The following is a 25,862-nucleotide window of genomic DNA, read 5'->3' on the forward strand; positions in this document are numbered from 1 at the left end:
AGGTGCCTGAGGGTAGGGGAGAGGAGTACATCATCTCCTGGAGAACTGGATGAGACAAGATTCTACCCTGTCTCTTAAAGAGAATAAATCTTGCTAATGGCTGACCTGTTCAGCATCCAGTGATGACCACTGTGTCATCAGCTGGCACTATGTAAACAAAGGCCGGAGAGAGTGGGGTAGGTTTAGGGTGATATTGCTTAGAGTTGGGTGGAAAGACAGGAAAAGATACAAAGGTGTACACACAGTCTAATCTCCCTGCAGAGAGAAGTATGTCAGAAAGACTGGAAGAAACATACAAACACTGGACAGTGACATAGTAAGGCATTCAAGGGGCAAGGGGCTGAACTTTCGGCCCTGTTGGTGGGGAAGAGTTGTCTTTAATGCTCTACCTAGCTGCTTGGTCCAACAAAGTTGGAGATGTATGCAGACAAGTGCTCAAAGCAAAAAGCACTTTTGCTTTGAGGATGGATTAGAAAATATCTTACTCACCAGACTGAGTGGTACCTACTCTGCCCTAGTTGTCAGAGCATCTATATTCACTGTGTCCTCCCCTCTGCACATCTTAAACAGTAGGTGAAAGGCAAAGCCAGACTAGTAAGCAATGTCCTAGTAGGGTATTAGGAATACACAGGGTGGTACATCTGTATCTTAGAGGCCCACACAAGTGTTTAAGAGGTTTGTTTGGTCACAGTGACCTAGCTCACAGGAGATGACAAATAAGCCTGCTGAAGAATAGAGAACTGATCTTTGAGAGGTGGCACAGCATATGCGTGGAAGCCAGTCTACCACAGTACCTGGAGAAGCCCATGCTCAGAGCCAAGTGTGAACTTTGTCATGCAAGGTGGTAAGGCCTCCTCCCGGATAACATCTGTACCAGGTTCCGTGCCTCATGTTACATAAGGGATCCGAGGTTACTGACAGTCGTCCAGTGATTCAGGAGCAGTGTCTCTGCCCCTTCCTCTTGGAAAACTGATGCTCAGGTGTGTGATGGTCACTGCTGACTTGAGACCATTTGAAGTCATAAATGAGGTCTTTAGTGCCACATTTCAAGGGCTTGACAAACAGATGAGGCTAGTTTAGGACACTTCCACTGCTGTAAAATAGGATTCTCTGTGTGCGGCTGTGCACAGAAGTCATCTTTCTTTTGCCTTTCAAGTACATCTGCTACAGGTCACAGGAGTCAGCCTTGGTAAGCAGGGTGTGTAGATTTTCCTGGCTGTGGATCTGTACTCCTTATAGTAGTCCAGATTTTGAGGAGGCAAATCCTCCTTCACGGAGCCTCTATCTCTAAGGAGGCCACTTTTCCTATAGATGACAGCCTCTCTCTCCAAGCTGGGACCTGGAAACTACAATCATCGGAGTCCACTTTGTCTTTCACATGAGGACTCACCCTAGCAAAAGGGACCAGACATAATAAAGATTTTGCCACATACAAGAAGTTTAAATACTGCTTTTAAGATGCACATAGAATTGAAAAGGAGCAGACAAAGGAAGTAGATTCTGCTTAGCCTTCATTCCTTAGTCACTGAGGAAAACTGGAGGTGAAACTGGTGGGAAAAAGGATGCTTTGTTTTGTTTTGTTCAAGGCTAGCCTTGAACTGACGCTCTGACTTCTTGCTCCTCATGTACTACCATGCCTGGCTTAAGATTTCTTATAAAATTTGTAGTTCAATGGCAGGACACTGTGCCTAGCATGCGTAAGGGTCTAGGTTGGTTATCAGCACCTCAAACAACTAAGATTGGCTTCTTTTTAAACAAGAAGGCAAAGCTAGCACCCAGATCTGCAAGATCTAGTTAAACTAGCAAGAAAATTGCTTGTGCCACAGCAACTAACTCCTGATCCAGAAGGACCATGAAGAGTTGGAGGGTATAAAAGGTACACTGCTTAGCAAGAGGCCCCTACCATCCAGTCAGAGCCTCATGCAGTAGAGTGGGCAGGTAAGGACGGCCCAAAGAGAAAGACCAAAGTCCTAGCAGGGAGTTATCAGCCTCCGTTTCCGGATACATGCCCAAATCCACTCTGGAGAGACCAGCTGGGCCTCAGTGTTGTTGTCCCTGTTACCCAGCACATGTGTGGCTGAGGCCATGTCATATTCCTGTACCAGGTCCCCGTCGAATGCCACAAAGTAGCGTTTGAGCCGTTTGAAGTCTGGTGTGGAAGGTGGCAAGTAGAGCCGCACCCCAGTGAAGACATCCAACAGCACCTGCAAACAGAGTGGTCCATGCAGAGTGAGCCCTATCCTGGGTGCAGGTGGGACTTCCCCACCAGAATACAGGACAGCCAGGGATGCACAGAGTCGTCTAGGATCTAGGACACAGATGGTTTACTGAAAAAAAGGCAGAGGTATTGCTAACCCATCCTCTAGCCACTCTGGCTGACCCAGGTCTGACAATCCCTCCTGTCCCTGACTAGGAGAAAAGGGAAAAGTGATGGGCTCTAACATTTGAGGCCAGGATATGGAAAAGGGGAGTTTCCAAGAGCCACCCAATGCAAAATAGCTCCCAAAGATTAGTTTGCTCTGCAGTTACCTAGATAGAGCCTAGGAGTCTTGCTCATCAGTGTGAATGAGTTCAAGGGCTTCAGGGAGGGAAGAGAGATGGGAATGGTTTCTACTGAGAAGTGGCTTCAGGCCCTGAGATTTCAACTTCTGTACTTATGCTTGGGCAGGGGTGCAAGCTCTCTGTTGATGTTTCTTCATTTACTGTGGGCCAGAAGCCACCCAGGGTACCACAGACTAACATGTTGCCAGACCAGGGACTAACAAAAGGGAAAATAATAGGCTCCTTAACTGGGAGTTGTCTATGTCATGGCAGTCTCCCTCTCCTTGCTGGGTGGACCTGCTCCGAGAGACACAAACACACTGCTGCACCCCACACCCAGACTGGGCTTCGTTTTTTAATGTGAACTGTAACGACCCTGGCAGCTGGTTGGGCCCCTGCCGCCTCTCCTGCTAGGCCAGCTCTGTCTCCTGCCTGTTGACACTGCTCTCCTTCCTCTTTGCTGGCTGGCCCGCCGCTGCCGCCTCTGCAAGGCAACAAGAGGGCACAGGGTGGAGCAGCAGAACTGCTCATCTGCCCAGAACAGGAAAGGAAGGGCTCCAGTAGCCTTCCCCCAGACCAATACAGACATCTTTTCAACTTCACACATGGCATGGGAACTCAGAATTCCAGACCCTGAGCCAAACTGGCCTGTCTCATGCACCATTCTTATCCTCACCTTTGTTGGGCATTGGGTCTCATCAGGAGCTTTCCTCTTTACCCCCACTTTCACTGGAGAAGACTTTATGGGCGGCTTGTCTTCAGATTTCATGGGGGAAGCCTTTGGAATCACCCTGTTGCCTGCAGAACAGCAGAGGTTAGAGTATAAAATTAATAAGTACTTGCTGAGCATGTATGTGGCACTTGGTCCGATCCCTAGCATTGCACAAACTAGGACATGCCTATAATTCCAGCACTAATGAGGTAGAGGCAGAAGGCTCAGAAGTTCAGGGTCATTATGGGCTACATAGTGAGTTAAAGGCCAGCCTGGTGTAGAAACCTGGCCATACAAAAATCATCAAAACTAATACTAAACCAAGAACAAGGAAGCGGGCAAGGGAACTTTTGATGGTCCTGGAAGTCAGGGGGAGCCAAGAGATGGGTCAGGCACTTCTGCTATGACCATGAAAGAAAGGGGGAGAAGGCTATCAGCTAGACCCTTTAGCTCCAAGGTGGCTCATTCCCCAGCCAGCCTGGCTCTCCCTGGGTACTCTGTCACTCAGGTTTGCTGAACAGGTAAGAGGTGGCTGCCTGGTAAAAGAGTTTCTGGCCCATGGCTAGTCACATGCCAGGAATGCACTGAATGTCTGTTGTAGTGGATACCTAATCATAAGATGGCAGAATCGAAATGTATGCCTGTGTGCTACCATCTCTTCCTATCCACACCCCTCTCCATCACCTCAGGCCCTCTTACTTACCACCTCTGCTAGTGGGGTTATTCAGCTTCTGTTCGGTCTTCTTGCCACTGGCCGAGGACTTACTGGGAGGTGCCTTGGGGGCCTTGTGGGGTACAGCAGATCCAGCAGTGCCCTCGTTCTCACCATTGCTACCTCCAGTAGTGGAACTCCCCTCATCTCCAGCCACTACAGTGAAGTCTGCCTTTTCTTTGGACAGCTGGTACAGTTCCTAAGAAGTGGTGGGACGTTAGGTGCTGTCATCCCTGACCTGACCTGACCTGACCTGATCTGCGTCTGGGATGAGTGGTACCTGGCACATGCAGCTAGGGAACAAAGTAGGACCCTGGAACCTGAGTAACTGTGGTACAAGTAACCTTCCGTGGCCCCCAAATTATTTTATCTTATTTTTTTGGACTGGCTTTAAACTTAAGGTCTTCCTGTCTTAGCCTCTCCAGTGCTAAGATTACAGGCTCAGATGAACCAGAGTTTGGTTTGGTTTTATTTATTTATTTATTTATTTATTTATTTATTTATTTATTTCAGAGCTGAGGACCGAACCCAGGGCCTTGAGCTTGCTAGGCGAGCGCTCTACCACTGAGCTAAATCCCCAACCCCTTGTTTTGTTTTTGAGACAGGGCCTCACTGTGTAGCTCTGCCTAGCCAGGAATTCACCATATAGATCAGGCTGACCTTGAACTCAGGGAAACTTTGTCTCTGCCTCCTGAGTGCTGGAATTTTAAAGGTGTGCAATACTACATTCTGCCTAAATCCCAGTTCTTTTTCTTAAAAAAAAAAAAAAAAAAAAAAAAAAAGTATGGGTGTTTGCGTGAGTGTGTGTCTGTGTCTATGCACCAGGTAAATGTCTGGTGCCTGCAGAGCGCAGACAGACAGTTGTAAGTTGCAGTGTGGATGCTGCGAATCAAAGCTGGATCCTCTGAAAGCAGCCAGTGCTCTTAACCCCCTTGTGCCCTCTCTCCAGCCCCTGAACCTCAGCTCTTAATTAGTCAAGCAGGACTGTAGCCTGGGGCAACTCCTAAACAGGCTGTGGGAAGCTAGAAGGCCTTTCAGGAGACCTGAGGAGGGTGAGCTGGGACCAAGTTTCAACTCTAACTGCTCTCCTTGTTTTGTCACAGAGATAAGAAGCCACATGACATGTGAATAGGCCAGATGCCCAATAGGAGCAAGACAGTGGGGTGGAGGGCATTTAGAAAGCCAAGGAGATGGCACCTTGAGTTGGGGGAGGTTAGTGGCAGATTTCCAGTCCTTGTCGTCCCGGATTCGGGTGCAGCGAGGAAATCGGATGGAGATCCCATCAGCAGTGTGAGCCTCAGCTTTGGAGAATTCTGCCCCTGTGATCTCCCACACAGCAGCTTTCTGTCAGGAATAAAACAGGTAGATTATTTATAGCCAAGATGGAAGTCTTCAGCAGCCAGAAACAGCGTCAACCAGGTCAAAGCACAGAGGTTCTCGCTGGCACCCAGGAGGCATGTCTGCCGGTTCTGCCTCCTCTGGAAACCTGTCTGCTTAAGAAGGACCTGGCTAGGTCCTTCTACAACAGGCCCTTGGACAAGTGGATGGGAATTTGCTTCCCCTCTACTAAGAAAGTCCTCAGTGATGGCTGAATATCCAAGTCCCATCCTGGGCTAACTTTCTGTGGCACTGGAGAACTGCGTACTACTTCCGGGGTGGGGGCCTCAAATTATCAAGTTGATACCTTTGGGTCTGGGACAATAAAGTCAGGATAGTAGATTTTGTTGATCTTCAGCCAACTGGGTATCTTGCTGGGATCCTGACGGAGAAAAGACACTGTAAAATATGGCTTAGCTAAAAAGGATGACCCTTCACCCCAAATGATCCTCTCTAGAGAGGCTGTGGCCCACAGGACACAGGCCATCATCCACAAGGTAGGATCTCTGAGATTTTAAAGCCTAATCCTGCTTCTATGGCCAAGAAGCAAGCTCCTTACTAAATTAAAAATGTGACCTGAAGACCTCAGTCCCCAAAACACAGCCTGTGTCTTGGGAGTGAGGACTGCCAGAGCCAGGGTCAACCCGAAGCCTTCCTCACCTTGCTGATCTTCACCATATCTAGCTCCTTCTGCAGTCGGGCAAGTGTGGCATCATCATGGCCTCCGGCACATTTGGTGACAGTGCACCACTTCTGGCTGTCAGGGTCATAGCAGCCCATGAGGAAGATGGACATCATGCCACCTGAGAGGGGAACATGAATTGAGTGGGCTAGAATGGGCAAGGCCCATGATAGGCTGGTTGGAGAAGGGCCTTAGCATCAAGAGTGTTAGAGTAGCCGGACAGTGGTGGCGCACACCTTTAATCTCAGTACTCAGGAGGCAGAGGCAGGCAGATCTCTGTGAGTTCGAGGCCAGCCTGGTATATAGAGTGAGTTCCAGGACAGGCTCCAAAACTACACAAAGAAACTCTATCTCCAAAAAATAAAGAAAAAAAAAAAAAGGTATTAGAGTGATCACACTCAGTAATTTCCTGGGCTCTGAGGAAGTGGACAGTGCCTAACACACAGCAGACACAACTGATATACTGCCTGAAGTGTTTGTTCCTCAGACCTCATCCTTCTCCCCAATCAGGACTGAGTTTTCTGAGGAGGAAGCTGTCAGGCCTTGAAACAGCTGGTGTTGAGCTTCCTTGCATCAGGACAGCAGAAGGTATTCCTGACCAACTTCTTTTTATTATTTTTCCTTTTAAAAACATTTTTGTATTTTTTTGTGAGTGTCTACTTGTGTGTAGCCAATCATACGCCAATATTCAAACATGCTCAGTGTAGTGTGTGTGTGGAGGTCAAGGACAACCTGTGGGAGTCAGTTCTCTGCTTTCACCATGTGGGTGCTAGTGATCAATTTAGGTTGAAAGGACTAGGGGGAGGCATCAGCTCTTCTTACCGGACCTCTTGTGTGTCAGCCTGTAGATCCCAGATGTCCCTGCCTGATGTGACCAGGGCCCCAGATCCCAGGACCAAGCAATCCATGACCAGCAGATCAAGCTAGCAAGGAGGCCAGTGTGTGTCTTCTGATAGAGTACCACCACAGGGACCAGACACCACTGACCTTTGCTCCCTTGCCCATAGAAGGCCCCAAGAACCACCAGATCAGCTGTATCAGCCATGGCCCCCTCGTTCAAATAATCTTTCTTAACTTTCAGCCAGTGCCTCTTCCCAGGCTCGTATGTACCCTGAGGGGACACAATAAATAGATCACAGAGAATGGAAACTCCATGAGGGTAGGGTCTGTCTTTTCACCACTGTGGCCCAGCCAGATCTCTGTATCCAGGCACTACAGGACACACAAAGCCGTTTTCAGATCCAGGACTGGCCTGCCCCAGTTAAGGAGGAAAGACTCCCTTGTAGCTTTAACTCTTTCCCACCTCCAGTGCCTCTGTCAGCCCCAGCAGGAGAAGACAAGGGTGTAGCCATCTTACCTTCACATCCTTCAGCACCAGCCCTTCTAAGCCCTCTCGGATCACTCGGTTTATCATGTCAGCCAGGTCTGAGGCTTTCTGAGGAACAGTAAGAGAGACATGCAGACAATGTGAGAATGGATGGTGTTCACTTCTATACACTTAGGTAGGAACATACTTAGATGTAAGGAAAAGGTCCTAAAGAGCTGCTGTGACTTCGAGATGGAGGCTGCTTACCTAGGAAAAGACTTTGATGCCCTTCAGAGTGAAGACAATTAGGCAATAGATGGACCCCACAAAAGAATACCCAAGCCTCATCCTCTCACACCCCATGGGGTTCTCTGCCGTTTAAAAACAATCAGATCCCCGCCTAGGATTGGAACTTCACTTACTGTGACTTGCTTCATTTCTGAGAACATGATCCGGTTATGGATTTCAACCATGTTGTCATGAAGAAACTTCCGTCGTTCACAAAGAGGCCTAAGGGAAACAGCCGAGCTGAGGGAAAGGGCCTCCCTCCCACCCCTAGCAGGAATTCTAACACAGGACAGTCAGTGCCCAATGATAAAACTGATGCTTCAGGAGAGGGACAGCTATGGATCCAAGCTCCCATTTGAACAGCTCTGTTGTCAGGGGTTGCAAGGATTCATCAACCCTGGAGATGGACTACTGGGAGCTATGACTCACAGCCAGTTCATAGCTGTGCTTTCTCCTCTGTTGAGCCAAGAGAACACCAGTCTCCAGTCCAGACTACAAATTCTGGTCCCACCTGAATAATGTTACAACTCTTGTGCCAATGCCCCACTCTGTCTTACCCTAACCCCCAGGGTGGCTAGCCTCTGAGTGGACAGCCTGACACAGGTTATGCTCCACACCGTGCCTGATAGGTGTGGGGCATAACACAAGGCTGGTACAGGCTTCAAGACCTTTCCCCATCAATTCTTTCCATTTTCTTTCTTTCTTTTTTTTTTTTTTTTTTTTTTACTTTTTTCTTTTTACCAAAGCACATAAGCCAACATGGCCTGCACATTTTCTTTCTTAATCATGGATGCAGCAGCTATAGAAACAAGAGTAAGGAGACATCCTAAGTGCGTAAAGGAAAAGTATCAGCTGTGTAGGTCTAAGCCTATGGATGTAGCTCACACCAGACTGCCAGTTCTCCTTGGATACTTCACCCATGGCATCCGCTATAAGCCGATAGATGCACAAATGTTAGCTTATCTCTTTCCTAACTGAAGCCTCTATAGGCCCAACCCAGATAAATCTCCAGTGCAGATAGATTCTGAGTTTAAAGATGGTAGCCTGGGAGTAAAATCTAATGTAGAGCATATGCTTAATACATGTAAGGCCCTGGATTTCATCCCTAGTACTGCAAAACATGAAAAACATACACATACAAAACAAAAACAAAAGAAAACATATCAAAACACTAACTTACCTGTCCATCAAGCTGACATCATTAAAGTAGATACAATCAAAAACAAACAGGCAGACATTAGCATCCTGGAAGGCAGCTTTCTGTAGGGGAAATGAGGCAGTAGGTACATGTGGGCATGGAAACAGGGAAGTAGCAGTCCACTTCCGCAGCCCCCAGTGGACAGTCCTGTTGGTGCTCTGCAGGCCCCGGGCCATAGAACACTTCATAGATGGTGCTCACTAAACTTCAGAACACCAACATTTCCCAAAGGCCCAAGTGTTAAAGGCTGGGCCCCCAGGGTGGTGAAGTAGGGAAGGTCTTAAGTCATTAGTGGCGTACTCTTAAAGGGATTGTGGGGCTTTCCCTCTCTCTGCTCTTCAGTTCATGATGTAAATGATTTTGATTGGCCACATGTTCTTGCCATGATGTCCTGTATTAGTACTGATCTAAGGGTATGGGCCCCTGTATTCCCTGACCATAACCTCTAGAACTATTTTCCTTTATGGAATAGATACCTCTGGTATTTTGTTATAGTGATGGAAAAACATGCTGAACTGAAACCAACTCAATTCTAAGTTGGTTCCTAAGAAGCAACTCCTTTTTATAGAAGAACAAACAAAGGAACAGGCCCTGTCCTAAGTGACTTATCCTCCCTTCACCCCCTTTTTAGATTAACATCACATTTTTGCACACAGGACTCTGACTGTGTACCTTGTGCACTCCCAGAGTCCCAAAGGGCAGTGGTTTGCCTGTGTTGTTGTCAATCAGGAGCACCTCGGAGTCCAAGATCATGCTCTGACCGCCAGGAAAAGCTCTAGGGATGTAGTCCTTAAAGTGGGCCACCTGGAAGGAGAAAGGTAGCTTTGGCAAGGATGAGTTGGCAGTTAGGACCTAAAACCAAGCCATAGTGATCAAAGCCCTGGCCAAATAGGCAGAGAGCATATGGAAGCCCAGTCAATGGGTGAAATGCACAGCTAGGCTGTGTCAGTCCTCCCTGAGAGGGGAGCAGGCTATCTGTTTATCACCTCTGTCTAGACCCAGCAAATGGTCAGCCTACTCTGCGTCACGTTCTATGGGCTGTACAGACGGTTTGGAGGAAAAAGGAAGAAACAGTATGTTGGGAGGACATGGAGGTAGACAAATATGGGAGGAAAGGAAAGAGGAACAAGGGGCAGGTCGAGACTAGTGTCCATTACAGAAGATTGGTATTATCGGGCGGAGGACAGGAATGGGGGAAACAAAGCCCTCAGTGAGGAATGAGAACAGAGTCTTCTCTAAATGGGAGCTCTGAAGCCCCTTGTCTTCAGAGTACGAGCCCTGGGACTGGATGTTTCCTAACAGAAGCAGAACCCTAATTTCTGACTGCTCACAGGGATAGATCCCACTGCAACTCCAGGTATTCCTTGACAAAGGATACCAAAGAACCTGACAATGGTCTAACTCCTCAGCTGAGAGCAGCACATGGGCAGTCACTGCCTAGGATATGGAGTGGAATGAGGAAAGACCTGATCATCTATCCTTATTCCCTTCTATCCCCAACCCAGCCCTTCTAGAACTAAAGGACCGTGAGGTGAGGACATAGCTTAGTGTGCAGCCCTTGCCTAGCTTGTGTAAGCCTAGGTTCAATCTGCAATATTTAGAAAGGTAAAGAAAACATATTCAAGAAAGCTGTATTCAAATGTCCCAGTCACAACAGGCTCTGTCTAACACCATCCTTATCACAGCAGTCCCTGATCAGTTTCAGTGCCCCTGGAACAAATGAACCTCCTCACTTACAGCTCCATGAAACACTACTGCCCAGCTCTCTTGCTGAACCCATAAAACAAGTGGCCTAGCTACCATGTCTCTACTGGACCATACAACACATTCACCAAGGCACAGACTCTGAGAAACCAAGTCAGAACTGAGAAAGAAAGGGGAAGCAAAGCTAGGAATTCCATTTATTCACAAGCTACTAGGGCCATATAACCCAGCTGCTTCTCTCCCATAGACCTCAAAAGACTGGCCCTGGGAGCTGAGAAGGGCTGAGGAATGAGGTTCTCAATTTCCATCAATTCTGATTAGGGCAGGAATCAGGGATCCCAGACAGCCCCACAATATTGTGCACTTAAACTACAGGCTCCATGAGGGTCAGAACTTTCACCTATTGTTCGTACTTTTATATGTCCACTAGCTCCAACAGTGCCTAGCATTTGAGAAATACTTGCTGAGCAAGCTAATGAACAACAACAGCACAGCAGTTCCTTGTGCATGAACCTTAATCCAGCCCAGCAGGAGCACAGGAGACACAGACACCAGACCTGCCCTGAGCTCGCTGTCTATGTTGCTGCATCATCCAGGGAGCTCTTTCCTGCCTGACTAACCCAAGTCTGGGCTCTGGGCTGTCCCAGCTGAGCAGCCTTTCATTACTGGAAGGGTCCAGGAATGAATTCCCTCCATTCATTTACAGATAGAAACAAATTCCCTTCTATAAAGCACAGCTGGAAAGACCCCGCAATTCTGGCCCAGTGGTTCTTAGAGGCAAGGAGAAAGTCCTGGCTGCAGGCTGTTACCTTGTGAGGCAGGACAGGCTTGAGACTGCGGCTGAAGTAGCTGAAGTGGTCCCCCTTCTTATGCACCTGGACTCGCTCACCGTCGTACTTGATCTCAGAGAACATGCCATTGGGACACTTCTTCATTGCATACTCGATGGACTTGCAGGCCTCAGCCTTAGGATGGAGAAAGCAAATGCTGGATCCCTTCAACCGGGGCTCCTTAGCAGAGCCTGGGGCTGGGGTTGTCAGGACTGAACTGGGTTCTGGAACTGCCTCAGGACAGACTGCTGCTGAAGGGGTGATTGCAAAAGGCCGGGCAATGCTATATTCTGATTATAAAATCATCAGTTGATATCATGGCCTAGACAGCCAGATTGCCTCAAATGAAAAATAGCTCATCCATCACCAGAGCTGGCTTAACAGTCAGCATTCTGAAAAAGATAAATGCTATCCAATCTAGAATAAATACAATTCTTCTGAAGTAAGATTTTTTTCTCAGTAATTAGGCTCTTACAAGGTACCTGGCTTATTAAACATACTTGCTATCACAGTGTAAGTGATGGTGACAGTGAGGCTAGCAGGGTGACTGCAATCTGAGACTGACAGGACAGGACATCCAGCCAGACACACTCACTCACATACTGGCACCAGCCAGACCCACACAATAACTACCATTTTGGGGGTTCTTGTCATTTCATCTTTGATGACACCTTACATGACAAATGCTGCAGGAGAGAACAGGAAGTCTGGGAGGTTATGCACTCACATAAGGTCAGGCAGCCAGTAAACAGTCAGACTCAGATGTGCATATGCCCTCCTCCCAAGCCTGTGTGCTAAAGCACTAAGCATGCAATCCACACCACTCTTCAGACAAGGCTATGGCAAGGTCTCTAGGAAGCACTTCCATAGAAGGTAGAGAAGACCCTTCTTCAGATGAGGGAGGTGGTTCTGTCCCTGGCATGGAGACTACACTATTCTGGCACTGGCTATCCTGTATTTCTGGTAGTAAGAGAATTGTTCCCTATCCCAAACATAAAAGCCTCACACAAGGATTTAGTATTACAAGGCAGTTTCAAAGAAGAAAAAAAGAAAGCAATTCTTCCCCACATACCCCTGGACAGCCCAAGGGGACTCACAGCAAGTGGCAGAGCAGCAGATACTAACTCGCTGCACATAAAACCCAGAAGGGACAGCCAACCTCACTAAAGGTGCAGAAATCCAAGTTATGTACTGGAGTGAGGCTTTATTCCTTGAGCTTCTGTCACGAGAGGCCTGGCTCTATTGCCAGCTCTGAGCTATCCTGCAGGAGGTCACAGCTATGGGGGCTACTGAGCATAGTCCTGTCTTCAAGTGTGATGCTAAATTACTTGGTCTCACATGCCACTCCCACAGGGAAAGTAAAGCACAAAGGAAGCCGGGTGCCCTGTCCCAGGCTTGCTGGTGGCAGTGCTGGGCACTAGGCTGAGGTTGTACTAGATCACTGTTATCTTCTGCACCTTTACTTCCCAGCCTAGCCCAGCTCTGCTCATCTCCACTCTTCCTTCCCACACTTCTCTAGGCAACCTACAAGAAAGAGCCCTTGCCTTTCATCCCCTTTCAGATGCCAGCAACTTGGAGACATGGATTATAGGGACAAGGCAGTGTTCCTTACCAGCATGGGCTGCACAGGAGTCATCAGTGAGGCCTGGACGCTCAGAGCCCGTCGCCGGCCTGGGTCCTTCTCCACCTCCTGCTCATTGTGAAGGACCCGCTCCACCACATCCTGCAGGTTGCGTGAGGCTTTGAAGGCTTCATAAGCATTGGGGTCAAGGGCATCTAGCCTGCCAAGGGCGACAGGAGCAAGGAAACAAACCTCTACATCTGACATTATGGCTTAGGGTAGCAGTCTGTCAGACAGGAGAGATGCTGGGGAAGTAGCCTTGTTCCATCCTTTAACTTGAAGATGTTTCTAACCTACGGCAGTAGTCACATGGAACCAAACAGAATTATGAATGTGCTCCAACACAAAATGGTCAAATTTATTTAAAACACTAAGGTTTTTTTCTAATTTCCTTTTCTATAACTTGAATAAACAATTCTTGAGCATGAATTTTGTAGATGTTAAGAAGTCAAAAGGTTGGAAATCAAAGCTGGCACAGGAAAAGACAGAACATTCAGGGTTCTGAGACCCTGTGCCTTACTTGGTACAGCCTTGGCAGAGAATGGAGCTGGAATGGGCAAGAAGCCTGTTCCAGGCTTTCAGTTGTAGAAGCTTTGTGTTAAAGATAGCTATCTCTACTTTACATGTGAGAAAATGGGTGTTGAGGTGAGTTAGGGTCCCACAGGAAATAACAATTAGGGTTCAAATCTGTAGCAGGTCTCCCACGTCCTGAGAGCAGTGAGGAATGAGGAAGTTGGCAGTTCAGGCTGTCAGAGGAGCTATGGTACTTACACATGTTTTGCACCCGAGTTCATCTTCAGATCATGTTTGATCAGCCGGATAATGCACTTAAGGTCATTGGCTGTACACCTAAAAAGAAGAGGCATATTCAGCTTGATCTCTGAAGAACTCTGATCCCCAAACCTTCCTTCCCAGAGTAGTCTATCCGCATTGGGTCTGAACAGGGCAGCTCCCCCACCTGGAGGCAATGTCCTGCAGGGCCTGCTGCTGCTCATCCTCTTTGGTGAGCTTGGAGAGGTGCAGGAGAAATGCATCCACTTCCTGGATGGTGAGGAGACTCTTGGCAGCTGGGGGGAAAGACTTGCTCTGCTCAAAGAAGACTCTGATCGTCTCTGACACGTCACCCTGTCTCCAAAAACCAAAATGCCACTGCTGCAACCCCAGGGAGCTCGGGACTAATCAAGAGTTCAACCACAGCTCCTGTCCCAAAGTAGTTCTCAGGAACTCTCTCCCCGCCAGTTCCTAGAAGGGGTCTATCTATCCATACGAGGCTACCCACTTGCTTTAGCTGAGTAGAGACATAGCACTAAGCCAATTTGATTCCTGTTTAAGAATCTGAACTAAGGGCGAGCGCTCCTCCCAGCGAGGTGGAATCTGGGGTTGATGTGAGTGGATCCACATGGTGCGGTGCGGGGCTGGAGAATAAAGCGTGTGGAGTTTAAAAAAAAAAAAAAGAATCTGAACTAAGGCACAGTCCTTCTAATAGTAGACGTTTGGATAGAAACTTTCCATGGCACCAAGGCTGGAGTCACAAACAAGCCAAAAATGAATGGGAAGTCCACAGAAAGAGGGAAAGCAAGCAAGCAAATAAAGCCCAGAACAGCCCCAGGAGATACAAAAGGAAGTCTTAAGTCCTGACTTTTCAGATAAGGCCTTTTGTGGCTTGACAGTGGTACGTTTTTCAGTTATTAAACTTAAGAAAGGAACAGCTGTGTCCTCACACTCAGCTTCCCTAGTCTAACAGAATCTTGTTCAATAAGTTTCAGTTCCCTACACCAGTATGTGCTCAGTTATTTTTAAAGCTGGCTGTGGGAAAGCTATCCCGGCAGAGTCCCACCTGGGGTGTGGCCTCCCTATACCGGCCTCTGACCTGTTCTAGGTCCCGAGCCATCTCATCTGGGTTGCAGTTAAAAATGCGGCTAAAAAGTTTCACAATCTGCTTATCATTCAAGTTGTAAACACTCTTAATGACCCCCGGCAGCAGTAGCTTCACTGTTAGGTACACATCACCGCGGAAGCCATCTGAAAACAAAAGGAGGGAAAATTCCATTCAGAAATGGAGCTGCCAGATGTGTGGTGTTTAATCCCAACACTCAGGAGGCTGAAGCCTGCAGATCTCTGTGAGTTCAAGGCCAGCCTGGTCTACATAGTAAATTCCTGGACAGCCAAGGATACACAGTGAAGCCCTACCTAAATTAAACACACACACACACACACACACACACACACACACACACACACACACACACAGAAAAAAGAAAAGGCAGGGTTGCTTCCCATAGCTCCTAGCATGTATTACTACAGTAGTGGTGGTCAGTGGCTATGGTTTTGGTCCGCCTCACCTTTTTACCTTATGATCTCCCACTGGGCGAAGCCCTGACTTTCAGTCTGTGATGATACAACAGATACCAAGTGACAATTTTCTGGATCTATGAAAGAGACAGCCAGGAGATTCTACTCTACACTCAGCATGTGGTTCACCTAATCACATATGCAAGTGGACTTCTCTACTGGCCAAATAGGTTCTTCTGCCTCCTGAGGACAAACTAAGAGCTGAGGAGGAAAATGGCCAAGCACCCTGCACAGAATTGGCTATATAATATGCAAGGTCTGGTGACAATTACAACTATAGGATCCCATTTCAAGATTATCAAGAATTAAGACACCGATGTGTATGCCCATAAAGCTGGTCATGGCTCTGAGCTTGTATGCCCATAAAGCTGGTCATGGCTCTGAGCTTTTCAGAGGGAAAACATACTCGGATGCTCACAGCCTTACCTCCTGCAGAGCCTTTCTGCAAGAAGTCTTGGATGATCTGGGTCTTTGTATTGTAGCTAGGATTTTCAGCTACCATGGCACACAGCTTCCGGAACTCTCGAAGTAGACAATCTTTGTGCTGAGGGTCACATTTACGTGCAGACAGACTTGTCTTAGGGGCAGGGCTTGAGGGGGTTTGCTCAGAGTTGTTGGGTTTGGCTGCTAGAGAGAGAAACAATACACATGATTCACTTTTTTCCTTTTCTGGGAAGCACCAAGAGGAAGGAAGAAAATGAAAATTTTGCTGGGGTTTTATATGTAGTTTTATTTAATCCCCCCAACGAGTCACTGGAGGTAGACGTACTAGACCCATGTCACAAGTACAGATATGGAGGGCAAGTAATTGGCCCAAATACCACTGCTTGAAGACTGGACTGAGAAGCATCGGTTTATGTGAGCATCTCACACAGGAACAAAGGCTGCTTTCATGCCACAAGCCATCGAGTGGATCTCAGAACAATTATAATTCTGACTCCAGAAAGGCTGGGATGAGAAAGGGAGAAGAAACCAAAGGACATGTTGAAATTATTGCCATTGTGGGTTGTCAGGGCTGTTGCAAACCCGATGGATTACAGAGTTCACTGTCCTCTTATGATGAGACAGACCAAGGCCCAAGAGCAGACAGCTCTCAAGACCACCTACCTTCTTGGTAAAAGAGCCAAGACAGGGATGCCAGCAAGAAAGTCAGAACCCACCAGTGCACTCCAGTTTGTCTTTTCTTATTGTCAAAATAAAAGGCAGTTTTATTTTCAGAGAGAGAATCCTTGGTGATTCTTTCTCACCTCTTTGTGGCCCTTTACAAGACCAAGGCATCAGTTGTTTGAGCTAGGAGCTGTTAACAAGGCTTCTTGTTTGGGTTTTGTACATTGTAAATCCGTTGTCACCTCTGACCTGGAATCTAAATCTGTTGTGGGGCAGGGATCTTTCCAAAGCATAGTATTTAGCTAGGTTCAAGAAGGAGAGCACCCTATTCCTTCCAACTCTTCTAAATTCCATGCACAAGACCAGAATCTTTTTAGAATCATGTTATCTTTACTGTCACCGGGACTCTTCTACAGCCCTATCGTTGGCCTTCTACCAACAACAAACCAACCTGAATTTTCACATAATAAAAACTGCCAAAGACCAGCACATGCCTGTATTTCTAGCACCCAGAAGGCTGAAGCAGGAGGATCTTAATTTCAGGACAGGCTGGACAGAAGACCCTTTCTCTTATATTTCTGGGTTTTGAGTCCAGCCTTTAACAGGTGAGCCATCTCTCCAGCCCAAGACTCTTTCTCTTAAACGGAACAAATTAACTGTGTGTGCATGCAAAGCTCCTACAGATCCAGGCATAATTTCTGTAACATATTCCACAGTCCTCATGACAGGACTAACGTCTTAATTCACAGACAAAGCCACAGAGACTCAAACAGGTGAAGACTTGCTCAAAGCACCGAGCTGTCAAGCATGGGCCTAACCTCAATTCTCCTAACTTCACATCTAGGCTTCTTTGAACCTCCAAACTACTCAAGTCCAAAGGGTTTTATTTTATTATTTCCTTCAACTGAGCCAGTCATAAGAATTGTTTATCTCAAACAATAAAACAGAATACAGGAAATATACAGAATATAGGAAAAATAACACACTACTGGGACAAACAGACATCAGTGTAATAATAGCTCCACTGTGAGCCTGAACTTCAATTCATTCATAAAGTGAGCATAATGAGCATAACAGAAAAGCACTTCTTCAGGTTAAGAGAAGAACAAAAGTCCGTAGGCCAATGCTTTCTCTTACCTATCGCCAATAAACGGCCCTCTCAATCCCCATCAGCAGCATAGGTTCTAGCAAAGTTGTACAGATTCCATGTCCATGAACAGTAGTTGTGTGCATGTTTACAAATTACTCTTTATCTTGCTGAGACATAAACAAGAGATAGGAGATGGAATCTGAACCCAGAGCCTGTTAATTCCCAAGTGCACCTGCTTTATCATTGGGCTCTACTGTCTCCTAACAGAATAAGGTACCTGTTGTTCAGATTTTCCCTTCTGGCTCCTCATTCATCTCTACCATATGAATATATAGGCAATGACTATCAAGGAAAATCAAGGGAAAATGTTCTATGCAATGACACTTCCATCTCTAGTTCAGGCAAGTTTGGGGAACAACTTCTCAGAATTCTGTCATTAAAAGAAATAGCCAAGCGGTGGTGGTTCACACCTTTAATCCCAGCACTCGGGAAGCAGAGTCAGGTGGATCTCTGTGAGTTCGAGGCCAGCCTGGTCTACAGAGTGAGATCCAGTACAGCCAGGGCTGCACAAAGAAATCCTGTCTTAAAAACCAAACCAAACCAACCTAACCCAAGCAATCAATCAACAAAACACCCAGAAGCAAAGAGCTGGTTAGAAAAATCTTTCTGACCCAGGTAATAACTTCAAGTGGAAGAAGTTTTGACAAAACCAACACGTTCCTTGCGACAACAGAGATTAAAGTACACCAAGAAAGGCTATGCCAGTGGAGCACTGAGTTAGCTCCGGCTGGACTGCCCAGACAGAAGCCTAACAAAGGAGGGTCTGAACAGGGAAAGTAGCCTTAACCCATCTTACCTGAAAATCCAGAAAACTTCCGAGGATTGGTACTGGTGACAAACGAAGCACCTTTCACTGGGGATGTCACCTGGCCAGTGGTTGTCAGCTTAGCCTGGACAGCGGTTTTCTTCTTTGGTGTGCCAGCTGCCTTAGAAGACAGGTCTACGGGACCCACAAATAATAAAAATGTCCTTCAGAGAAAGGCCACCGAGGAAGCTTTTGGGGATTTTATCAACAGTTCCCAAATCCTTGGTTGGTAAGTTTCTATTGTACTATGACCCCAGGCTGGCTGGTCTTTTTGAGTGTTGGGAGAAGGTACAAGGGTATTGGATAGAGAGAAGAAAAGGGTATTTTGGTGATCATTTGCCTCTACTGGTAACGATATTTCATCAAAATTCCCCACCTCTTATCCAATGTATAATAATTTCTTAAAGTACAGATTTGGGGAAAACAATAATCATTTATTTTTAAAGATTTTTATTTTTCTATGAATGGGTGTTTTGCCTGCACATATGTCTGTGTACCATGTGTGTGCCTGGCACCCAGGGAAGCCAGAAAAGCACACTGGATCCCTTGGGATTAGAGTTACAAATGGTTATGAGCTGCCATGTGGGTGCTGGGAATTAAACCCAGGTCCTCTGGAAGAGCCACCTTTGCTCTTAAATGCGGAGCCCTCTCTCCAGACCCAGTTATCACATTTTGATAGCTAAAACTTGGACCTAACTCTGGAATAGCAAAGAAACCAGGCATGCCTATTTGGCACAGGGAGGCAAACTCCTGTTGACTGCACTTCCCTTCCTCTGAATGAGACAGTAACAAAGGCTGAGAATAGGAATAGAGGCCCATCTTTAGAGCCACAGCCTTTAGATCTGTTACTTTAGAGACTCCAAGAGTCCTCAGATATGCATATAGGAGTGAGCATGTACGTGTGGCTATATGTATAAATATATGTGATTCTGTGTATATGCATGCATGTATCTTTCTAGTTGTCTGTTCCAAGGACTTAGAAGCAAAGATACCCTAAGATGATGAGACATACAGCATCCAGATTTTGGTTTCTGAAACTATTTTCCATTAATGGGAATTCAGACTCCTCAGAGGAATGGCTAGGAGAGGACATACAGAAGAAAGTCAAGAGCATCCTCTTATGCCCAATACATGAGCACTTATAAAATGTGGCCCAGGAGGTCTTAAACTCACTCCTGAGTCCTTAACCAGGACTGCAGGCTTGTGCCACCTCACCTAGCTAAAACTCAAGGAAAAGGACGCGCCAGGTGTGGTTGGCAGATATGTGCAACTTCGGGACTAGAGAGGATGATGCAGAAAAAACTGAGAGTTTAAGGTCAGCTAGGGCTACCAGCAAGACTGCTGACAGAGAGAGAGAGAGAGAGAGAGAGAGAGAGAGAGAGAGAGAGAGAGAGAGAGAAACTAGGGTATACAGGATATAGAAGCCACCCTAATGGGACTACTAGCTGGACAAATATGAGACAATTAAGTACCATAATGAACTTAAGTCCCTGACAAAAGGTAGTAATCTACAAGTTCATAAAGATAGCAAGCTGACAGCTAAAACAGTGGTAGCCAGTCTTTTATTCTTAAAAAATAAATCAACATCTAAAAGAAAGACCATAGAGTACCAGACTTGGTGACACAAGCCTATAATCTTAGTCCTGTAGAGACAAGGCAGGATGATTGCTCCAAGTGTGAGGCCAACCCAAGCTATATGGCATGGCAAGAATACATCTAAAAACAAAAAACAAAACCCCAAAAGACCCTCTGGAAATGTTGCAGAGTAAAGGAGGCCAAAGAGACATGACAATTAAACGCAGTAGCTAATCTGATTCTACACCTGAATCCTGCAATACAAGAAAATGTACTACTAAATTATAGCATTCAGTCAACTGACAAAACAGTATACAGATAAGAAAGTATTACATCAAGGTAAAGTTTACTGAGGTTGACAGGTAAACTATGGTCATGTAGGAGAAGATCCTATTTTTTATGATACATGCTGGAGTACCTCCCTGGCCTGATGACATAACTTTCTCTGAATGGCTCAATAAAAAACAAGCCAGATATGTAGAGAGCAAGTACATATACAGAAATGATAAGTAAACTGACTAGTATCAAGAGGGAAATCTGTGTAAAGAGAATGTGAGTGTTCTTGTTACTAATTTTATTCTTATAACTATTCTGTGAATTTGAAATTATGTCCAAGCAAGACACACAGAGAAAGAAATCTCCTAGACACTAGTCTCCTTGCACCCTCTTCTATTAACACCAGCAAGCTGGGCAAGTAGGCTCTCCACCCTACCTGCAATGTGCTGGTTTATCTGCTCCTTTTCGCTATCTTCCAGCTCTTCCCAGCCTTCCAGCTCTGTGAGGTCTTCGATTTTTTTTGTGGTAGCCCGTGCCCGCTCCAGTTTCTCAAACATGCACTTAATATGGTACCACTCCTTCATCTCGCCCCCAGACTCTGAGAAGGGATTGGGCACCACTTTGCCAATGCGGCAAACGCCCTTTACAATCTTCTCCTTGCATTTCTTGCAGCCAGCTGTACCCCGCTTGGCATAGTCCACACAGAACCGCTGCTCCGCCATCTCACAGGGGCCAGTACAGAGGCCCACATGCGACCCTGGCAAGAAAACAAGGTGGGTGGCACGCGGTCTTAGAGGACCTCCCCGGAAGGATAGGACAGGCTTTCTTCTCTGGAGGAGGCAGCACCCACGAAGGAGATCTGTTTCCAACCCCTGGCTGAAGTGTCTTATGACAGGCCAGTGATTCTGTTCTAGGAACCGGCACAGTTCTTTTCTGCCAAGGGCACAAAGATTTCTTGGGAAGAGGATCTTGAAAGCCAAAGTCATATAGCTGCATGAAAGGGTAGAAAAACAAACACAAAGACATGAAGAAGACAAGCTTCCAATTTCTTAATGGCCAGAATCTCATACAGAGCTCATGATTGATCAAGCACTTCCCAATGCATTCACCTAGGCTAAAATAGAGTTCCAATACAGGAAACATCAGTTTCCAAAGGGGCATGCAGCATCAACAACATGAGATACTAATAATGGATGGTGCCCTTTAAATATTACCAAAATTCTGAAGCACTGTCTTAATAACCAAGAAAAATTAGATCGTATTTATGAAGTTTCCCTGTGAAATATAACACACAAGTCACCTTTAGAAAACAATTAAGCCACTATAACAGATTTGGGATTTCAGAAGAAGCCCTCCTTTGAGAAGCAAGTCATCAGAGCCTATAATCAGACTGACTGCCTGGGTTCAAAACCTTGCTCAGCCATTTATCAGCTGTGTGACCCTCAGCAAGTTACTTTACCTGTCTGCTCCTATTTCATCTGTAGTTGTTCTAAGAGTAAAATCCTTAGAAACAGGGTTAGCAATTCCCTTGCTAAATTCAGCAACCTGAATCAGGGAAAGTTGAAATAACTGGACTGTGAGAGTCAAAGGAAGTGATGGATGAATCAATCCAAGTGGAAAGTGTGATTATACCTACCCCTTCTTATATTTATAATTACTAAGTGGCTTTATAGTTTTAATTTCCAATATACTAGAAACTATTTTTAGTCTACACACTGCTGTGAAGCAAAATTGCTATTGTGTCAACGGAAAGCCCTCTTCGAAGACTCTTTGCAGTGCTACACAGCGCACAGCACAGCAGGTGTACTATGGAAGAAATAGTATGGGAGGCCAAGCCCACCCGTGGGCTGGGGGACAGATACCAGGTGGCTCAGTCTCCTCCAACTTGCTATGTAAACAAGGCTGACCCTAAACAGCCAATCCTCCTGCCTCCAGTTCTGGGATTGTAGGTGTGAGCCACCAAGCCTAACTTCAATTTATTTTCTTTTTCTTTCTTTTTCTTTTTTGAGACAGGGTTTCTCTGTGTAACAGCCCTTCTTTTCCTGGAACTCATACTGCATACCAGCTGGCCTCGAACACACAGAGATCCACCTCCCTCTGATGGGATTAATGGTGTGCATCACCACGCCTGGTTTGCATTTATTTTATGTTTATTTTTGGTTTTTTGAGACATGATCTTTTTATGTAGCCCTGGCTGTCCGGTAAGTCACTCTGTAAAGTAGGGTGGCATTGTAAAAGGCATTGTGCCACCACACCCGGGCCCAGTTTTATTTTTATAACAAGACTAAGAGCTAATTATGGTGGTTCTCGCCTGTAATCTCATCACTCAGAAGGCAAAGGCAGAAGGGTTGCTGTGTACGTTCGAAGCCAGATAGTCTGATTTACTTAGTAAATTTCAGTCTAGCCAGGGCTACATAGCAAGCCCATCCATCTCAAAATGAAAACCCCCAGGATTAGAACTACCGCATGGGGTGGGTAGGACAATTACAACGAATTCGAGGGCGGGCTGGTGATGGAGTTCTGAATTCCCGGAGAATGTATACCAAACTTGTGTAATTGACAATGTACCACTCGGGGGAGAGGAGGTCGGTTAACTGGGAGGCTCACAGTGGGTCACACAAGCCCCACGTTTAAGAGAATCGACTGAAGAACGGCAGGGCCGAGGAGGAGCTAGGGGCGGGTAGGAGTTCAACTTTCCGCAGAATATGGAGAATGGAGTGCAGCCTCCATCCCATGGGCCCGGGACAGGACAATTAACCACTGGGGCCCAGCGGTGCGGGGAGGCTCGGGAACCCCCGGGGCCGCGAAGACCAGCACGCCGCTCTGCCTACAGGCTCTGCCGGGGAGCCGCGGCCTCGGGGAGGGACCGGCCAAGGCCGGACCCCGAACCCCTGGGGACGCCCACTCGGGCGCGGGTGGCATCCTGCCCTCTCCGGTGCCCGCCTGGGGTCTCAGGGGCCGCGGGCCTCCCGTGGGCTCCCGGGGGGCCGCCACGTCATGGAGGGTGTGCCCCCAGGCTGAGCGGCGGGCGGGGGAGGAGCCACGGGCTCTCCAGCCACGCCGCTCTCGGCCCCGGCCCTATCCCTCCCCACACCGCGCCCCGCGCCCCGCGCCCCGCCGCGCCGCCCCTCACCTTCCTTCCCGGCTGTCCAGGCTCCGACGGTCCACGCGGGCCTCCCGACTAGGAGCCCACAAGGCCGCGGGCTTCGCACGGTGACTACACCGCCTGTCTCTTTAAATACGGGTCCTTGAACCAGAGGCAGCGCGCAGGCGCAGTAGCCGAGCCGGGCCTCCGCCTTCCGACCCCGCCCCCTCCGGCCGCCACGTGTGTCGCTGTTCCGTTCCGGTCTGGAGGGTTTGAACTGAGGCGTTGTGGGGTTCAGGGGCGGCTTGGGGCGCTGCGGACCTGAACTTCCTAGAATGTCTCAGATTCTTAGAGAGTGAAGACAGTGATTGAGAAATTGTCGCAGTGAGCCCAGGGAAGGAAAGATCGAGTCGTTCCACCTTTAGTTTGTATTCCTGTCCACATGCGTTTTGCCGAATTAAAAAGAGGCTACTTTAATTAAAAAGGTAGGTAGTTAGGAACTGTGAAGGAGCGACGGGGACGGTGGCCCCGATTATATGTCATTTAGTGTACTACCGCGCCTAAACCTCAAGCCGGCTTTGTGATTTTTGAGGTGGCTAAATTTTACAAAAGTAAAAGTATCCAGGCCAGAAGGTAAGTGACCTTGTTCAGTCTGGGAAGGCCAAACAATTGGGCTTTGTTAGGTAAATAAAGAGCGGATCTTGGAGCGACGTTCTGTTTTGTGTGATAGAGTTTAGCCTTTATTCCATAGGGATAGAACCCTATGAAGAACCTAGTGAAGAGTAACTATAGTTTAAACTGGTCAGGGGAGATGCTAAGGCAAGCGAACCCACTACAAGGCTGTTCTTTATATTAAAGTGGCCTTGGGGTGGAGAGGAAGGTGCATGTTTGAAATAATTGACTCTTTAAAACTACCTGTGTGAGATGCTCCAGTGATCCATTGATAAAATAAAGATGACCAGAGTGAGCTGAGAGACAGTAAGGTCGTTTACAGACCTGGAGAATGAGAGCTGAGCGAGGCTCTTTGAAGTGAAAGGATGAGTGGTGTTTGGTGTACTGAGGCCAGCTAGATCCCTGTGTTTGAAATGAGGCCAAAGCTCTTTGTCTTCTCTTAACTTGTGGCGGGATGAACCTGGGTTTGGGAATCAGAAGGGCTTAGGAAGTTCAAGGCCTCCAGTGAGGAAGAATGAACATTTTGACTCGAGAATCTTAACTGTACTTGGCTTTTCCCCTAGCCCTGTGTCCTTTCCATCCCTAGCCCTGTATGTGATTGCTGAGCACTGGAAATGTGACCAGTCTGAACCGAGAGATGCTGTGAGTGACCACTGCACACTGACAAGTTCACAACCCTTCTCCAAAGAGTGTAAAATAGCCAATTATCTGCTGAAATGATTTTTGATGTGTTGAGTTAAATAAAATATATTTTTATGTCACTCACATGTTTAATTTTACTTTTTTGAAAATGTGACATCAGAAAATAGGAGACTGCGGGGCTGGAGAGATGGCTCAGAGGTTAAGAGCACTGACTGCTCTTCCAGAGGTCCTGAGTTCAATTCCCAGCACCCATATGGTGGCTCACAACCAGAGATCTGGCACCCTCTTCTGTATACATAATGAATAAATAAATCTTAAAAAAAAAAAAAAAAGAAAAAGAAAATAGACTGCATGCTTGACTCCCACTGTACTCTAGAGTACAGCACTCCACAGATTTAAAGCTTCTGGTACCGAGCGGCAGATATCTGCACCTCTGCGTCCCCTTTCTTGAAAGGTTCTCACTATAAAACCCAGGCTTGTCTGAAACTCTTGTCTGGAGCCAGTGTTAGTCTGAAGCTTCCAGATCTTCTTGCTTCCCTCTGCCTCCAGAGTGCAGAAAGTTGCCTGCACATAATAGGCACTCAGCATATACTCTTTATTGATTGTTTTTGAGACAAGAGTTCTCTGTGTAGCCCTGGGTGTACTGGAACTCACTCTGTAGACTAGGCTGGCCTCAAACTCAGAGATCTGCTTACCTCTGCCTCCCAAGTGCTGGGATTAAAGGTGTCTGACAGTACCATTCGGCCAGTATATACTTCTAAAAGAATGAAATTCGTGGGCTGGAGAGAGGACTTAGCATTAAGAGCACCAGCTGTTCTTCCAAAGGACCCAGGTTCAATTCCCAGCACCCACATGGCAGCTCACAACTGTAACTCCAATTCCAGGGGATCTGACACCCTCACACAGATACATGCAGGCAAAACAGCAATACATATTTTTAGAAAAGTGAAATTCATAAGCTAATGAAATGAATGGATAATACTCTTAAGAGAGCTCAAAACCCTTAGAAGGAATTTCATTATGTCTTTGACAATGGTGTAAGTTTACAGACTCAGGCCCTAAATGTTTGGTCTGCTTGATTAGAAGTACATGACATCCATAATGATCCCTGACTAGGGTCCCCCTGCTGTGAAACAGAACTAAGATGAAAGCTGGCAATTGCATTCTTTTTTCTTTTTAGTGGTAAGAGCACTGGAGTTTCATTTAACATGAATCTAAATGCAGTGA

The 25,862-nt window shown here is 46.9% G+C and overlaps 1 protein-coding gene and 1 long non-coding RNA gene across 5 annotated transcripts; one reads left to right on the forward strand and one right to left on the reverse strand.

Annotated features, from left to right (window-relative positions):
• Window positions 1-1,563: 1,563 nt before the first annotated feature.
• Lig3 (DNA ligase 3) lies at window positions 1,564-23,487 on the reverse strand. 3 transcript variants are annotated; one of them, XM_052759784.1, is made up of 20 exons: window positions 23,370-23,487; window positions 20,673-21,226; window positions 18,377-18,520; window positions 15,750-15,947; window positions 14,842-14,993; window positions 13,930-14,096; window positions 13,743-13,820; window positions 12,963-13,131; window positions 11,330-11,485; window positions 9,489-9,620; window positions 8,799-8,878; window positions 7,753-7,840; window positions 7,382-7,459; window positions 7,012-7,135; window positions 6,003-6,145; window positions 5,650-5,724; window positions 5,163-5,309; window positions 3,957-4,164; window positions 3,218-3,339; window positions 1,564-2,204 (listed from the first exon to the last, which is right to left on the reverse strand). In XM_052759784.1, exons 2-20 carry the CDS (start codon window positions 21,220-21,222, stop codon window positions 1,971-1,973), a joined length of 3,045 nt encoding a protein of 1,014 aa, XP_052615744.1. In that variant the 5' UTR covers window positions 21,223-21,226; window positions 23,370-23,487; the 3' UTR covers window positions 1,564-1,970. The 3 variants fall into 3 exon arrangements, with proteins under 3 accessions (XP_052615744.1, XP_052615743.1, XP_052615745.1); XM_052759783.1 differs by having other exon boundaries at window positions 15,750-15,950; window positions 23,370-23,486; XM_052759785.1 differs by lacking the exon at window positions 5,650-5,724 and having other exon boundaries at window positions 15,750-15,950.
• A 114-nt stretch (window positions 23,488-23,601) lies between these two features.
• On the forward strand, window positions 23,602-24,754 carry LOC128123420 (uncharacterized). 2 transcript variants are annotated; one of them, XR_008222663.1, is made up of 2 exons: window positions 23,602-23,954; window positions 24,557-24,754. It is a non-coding gene; the product is annotated as an uncharacterized LOC128123420 (long non-coding RNA). The 2 variants fall into 2 exon arrangements; XR_008222664.1 differs by having other exon boundaries at window positions 24,580-24,754.
• The last annotated feature ends 1,108 nt before the right edge of the window (window positions 24,755-25,862 follow it).

Source organism: Peromyscus californicus, unplaced genomic scaffold, assembly GCF_007827085.1.
Source record: "Peromyscus californicus insignis strain IS unplaced genomic scaffold, ASM782708v3 Scaffold_3__1_contigs__length_106647218, whole genome shotgun sequence".
Taxonomy (NCBI): Eukaryota; Metazoa; Chordata; class Mammalia; order Rodentia; family Cricetidae; genus Peromyscus; species Peromyscus californicus.

Excerpts from the sequence above, each read along its gene's own strand:
- Lig3 (XM_052759783.1), bottom strand. The coding sequence starts at position 21,222 with ATGACTTTGGCTTTCAAGATCCTCTTCCCAAGAAATCTTTGTGCCCTT. Across the intron at positions 13,821-13,929 it reads CTGCAGGACATTGCCTCCAG|GTGTACAGCCAATGACCTTA; the intron begins GTGGGGGAGCTG and ends TCTTCTTTTTAG. Across the intron at positions 7,460-7,752 it reads CAGAAATGAAGCAAGTCACA|AAAGCCTCAGACCTGGCTGA; the intron begins GTAAGTGAAGTT and ends ACTGTTCCTCAG.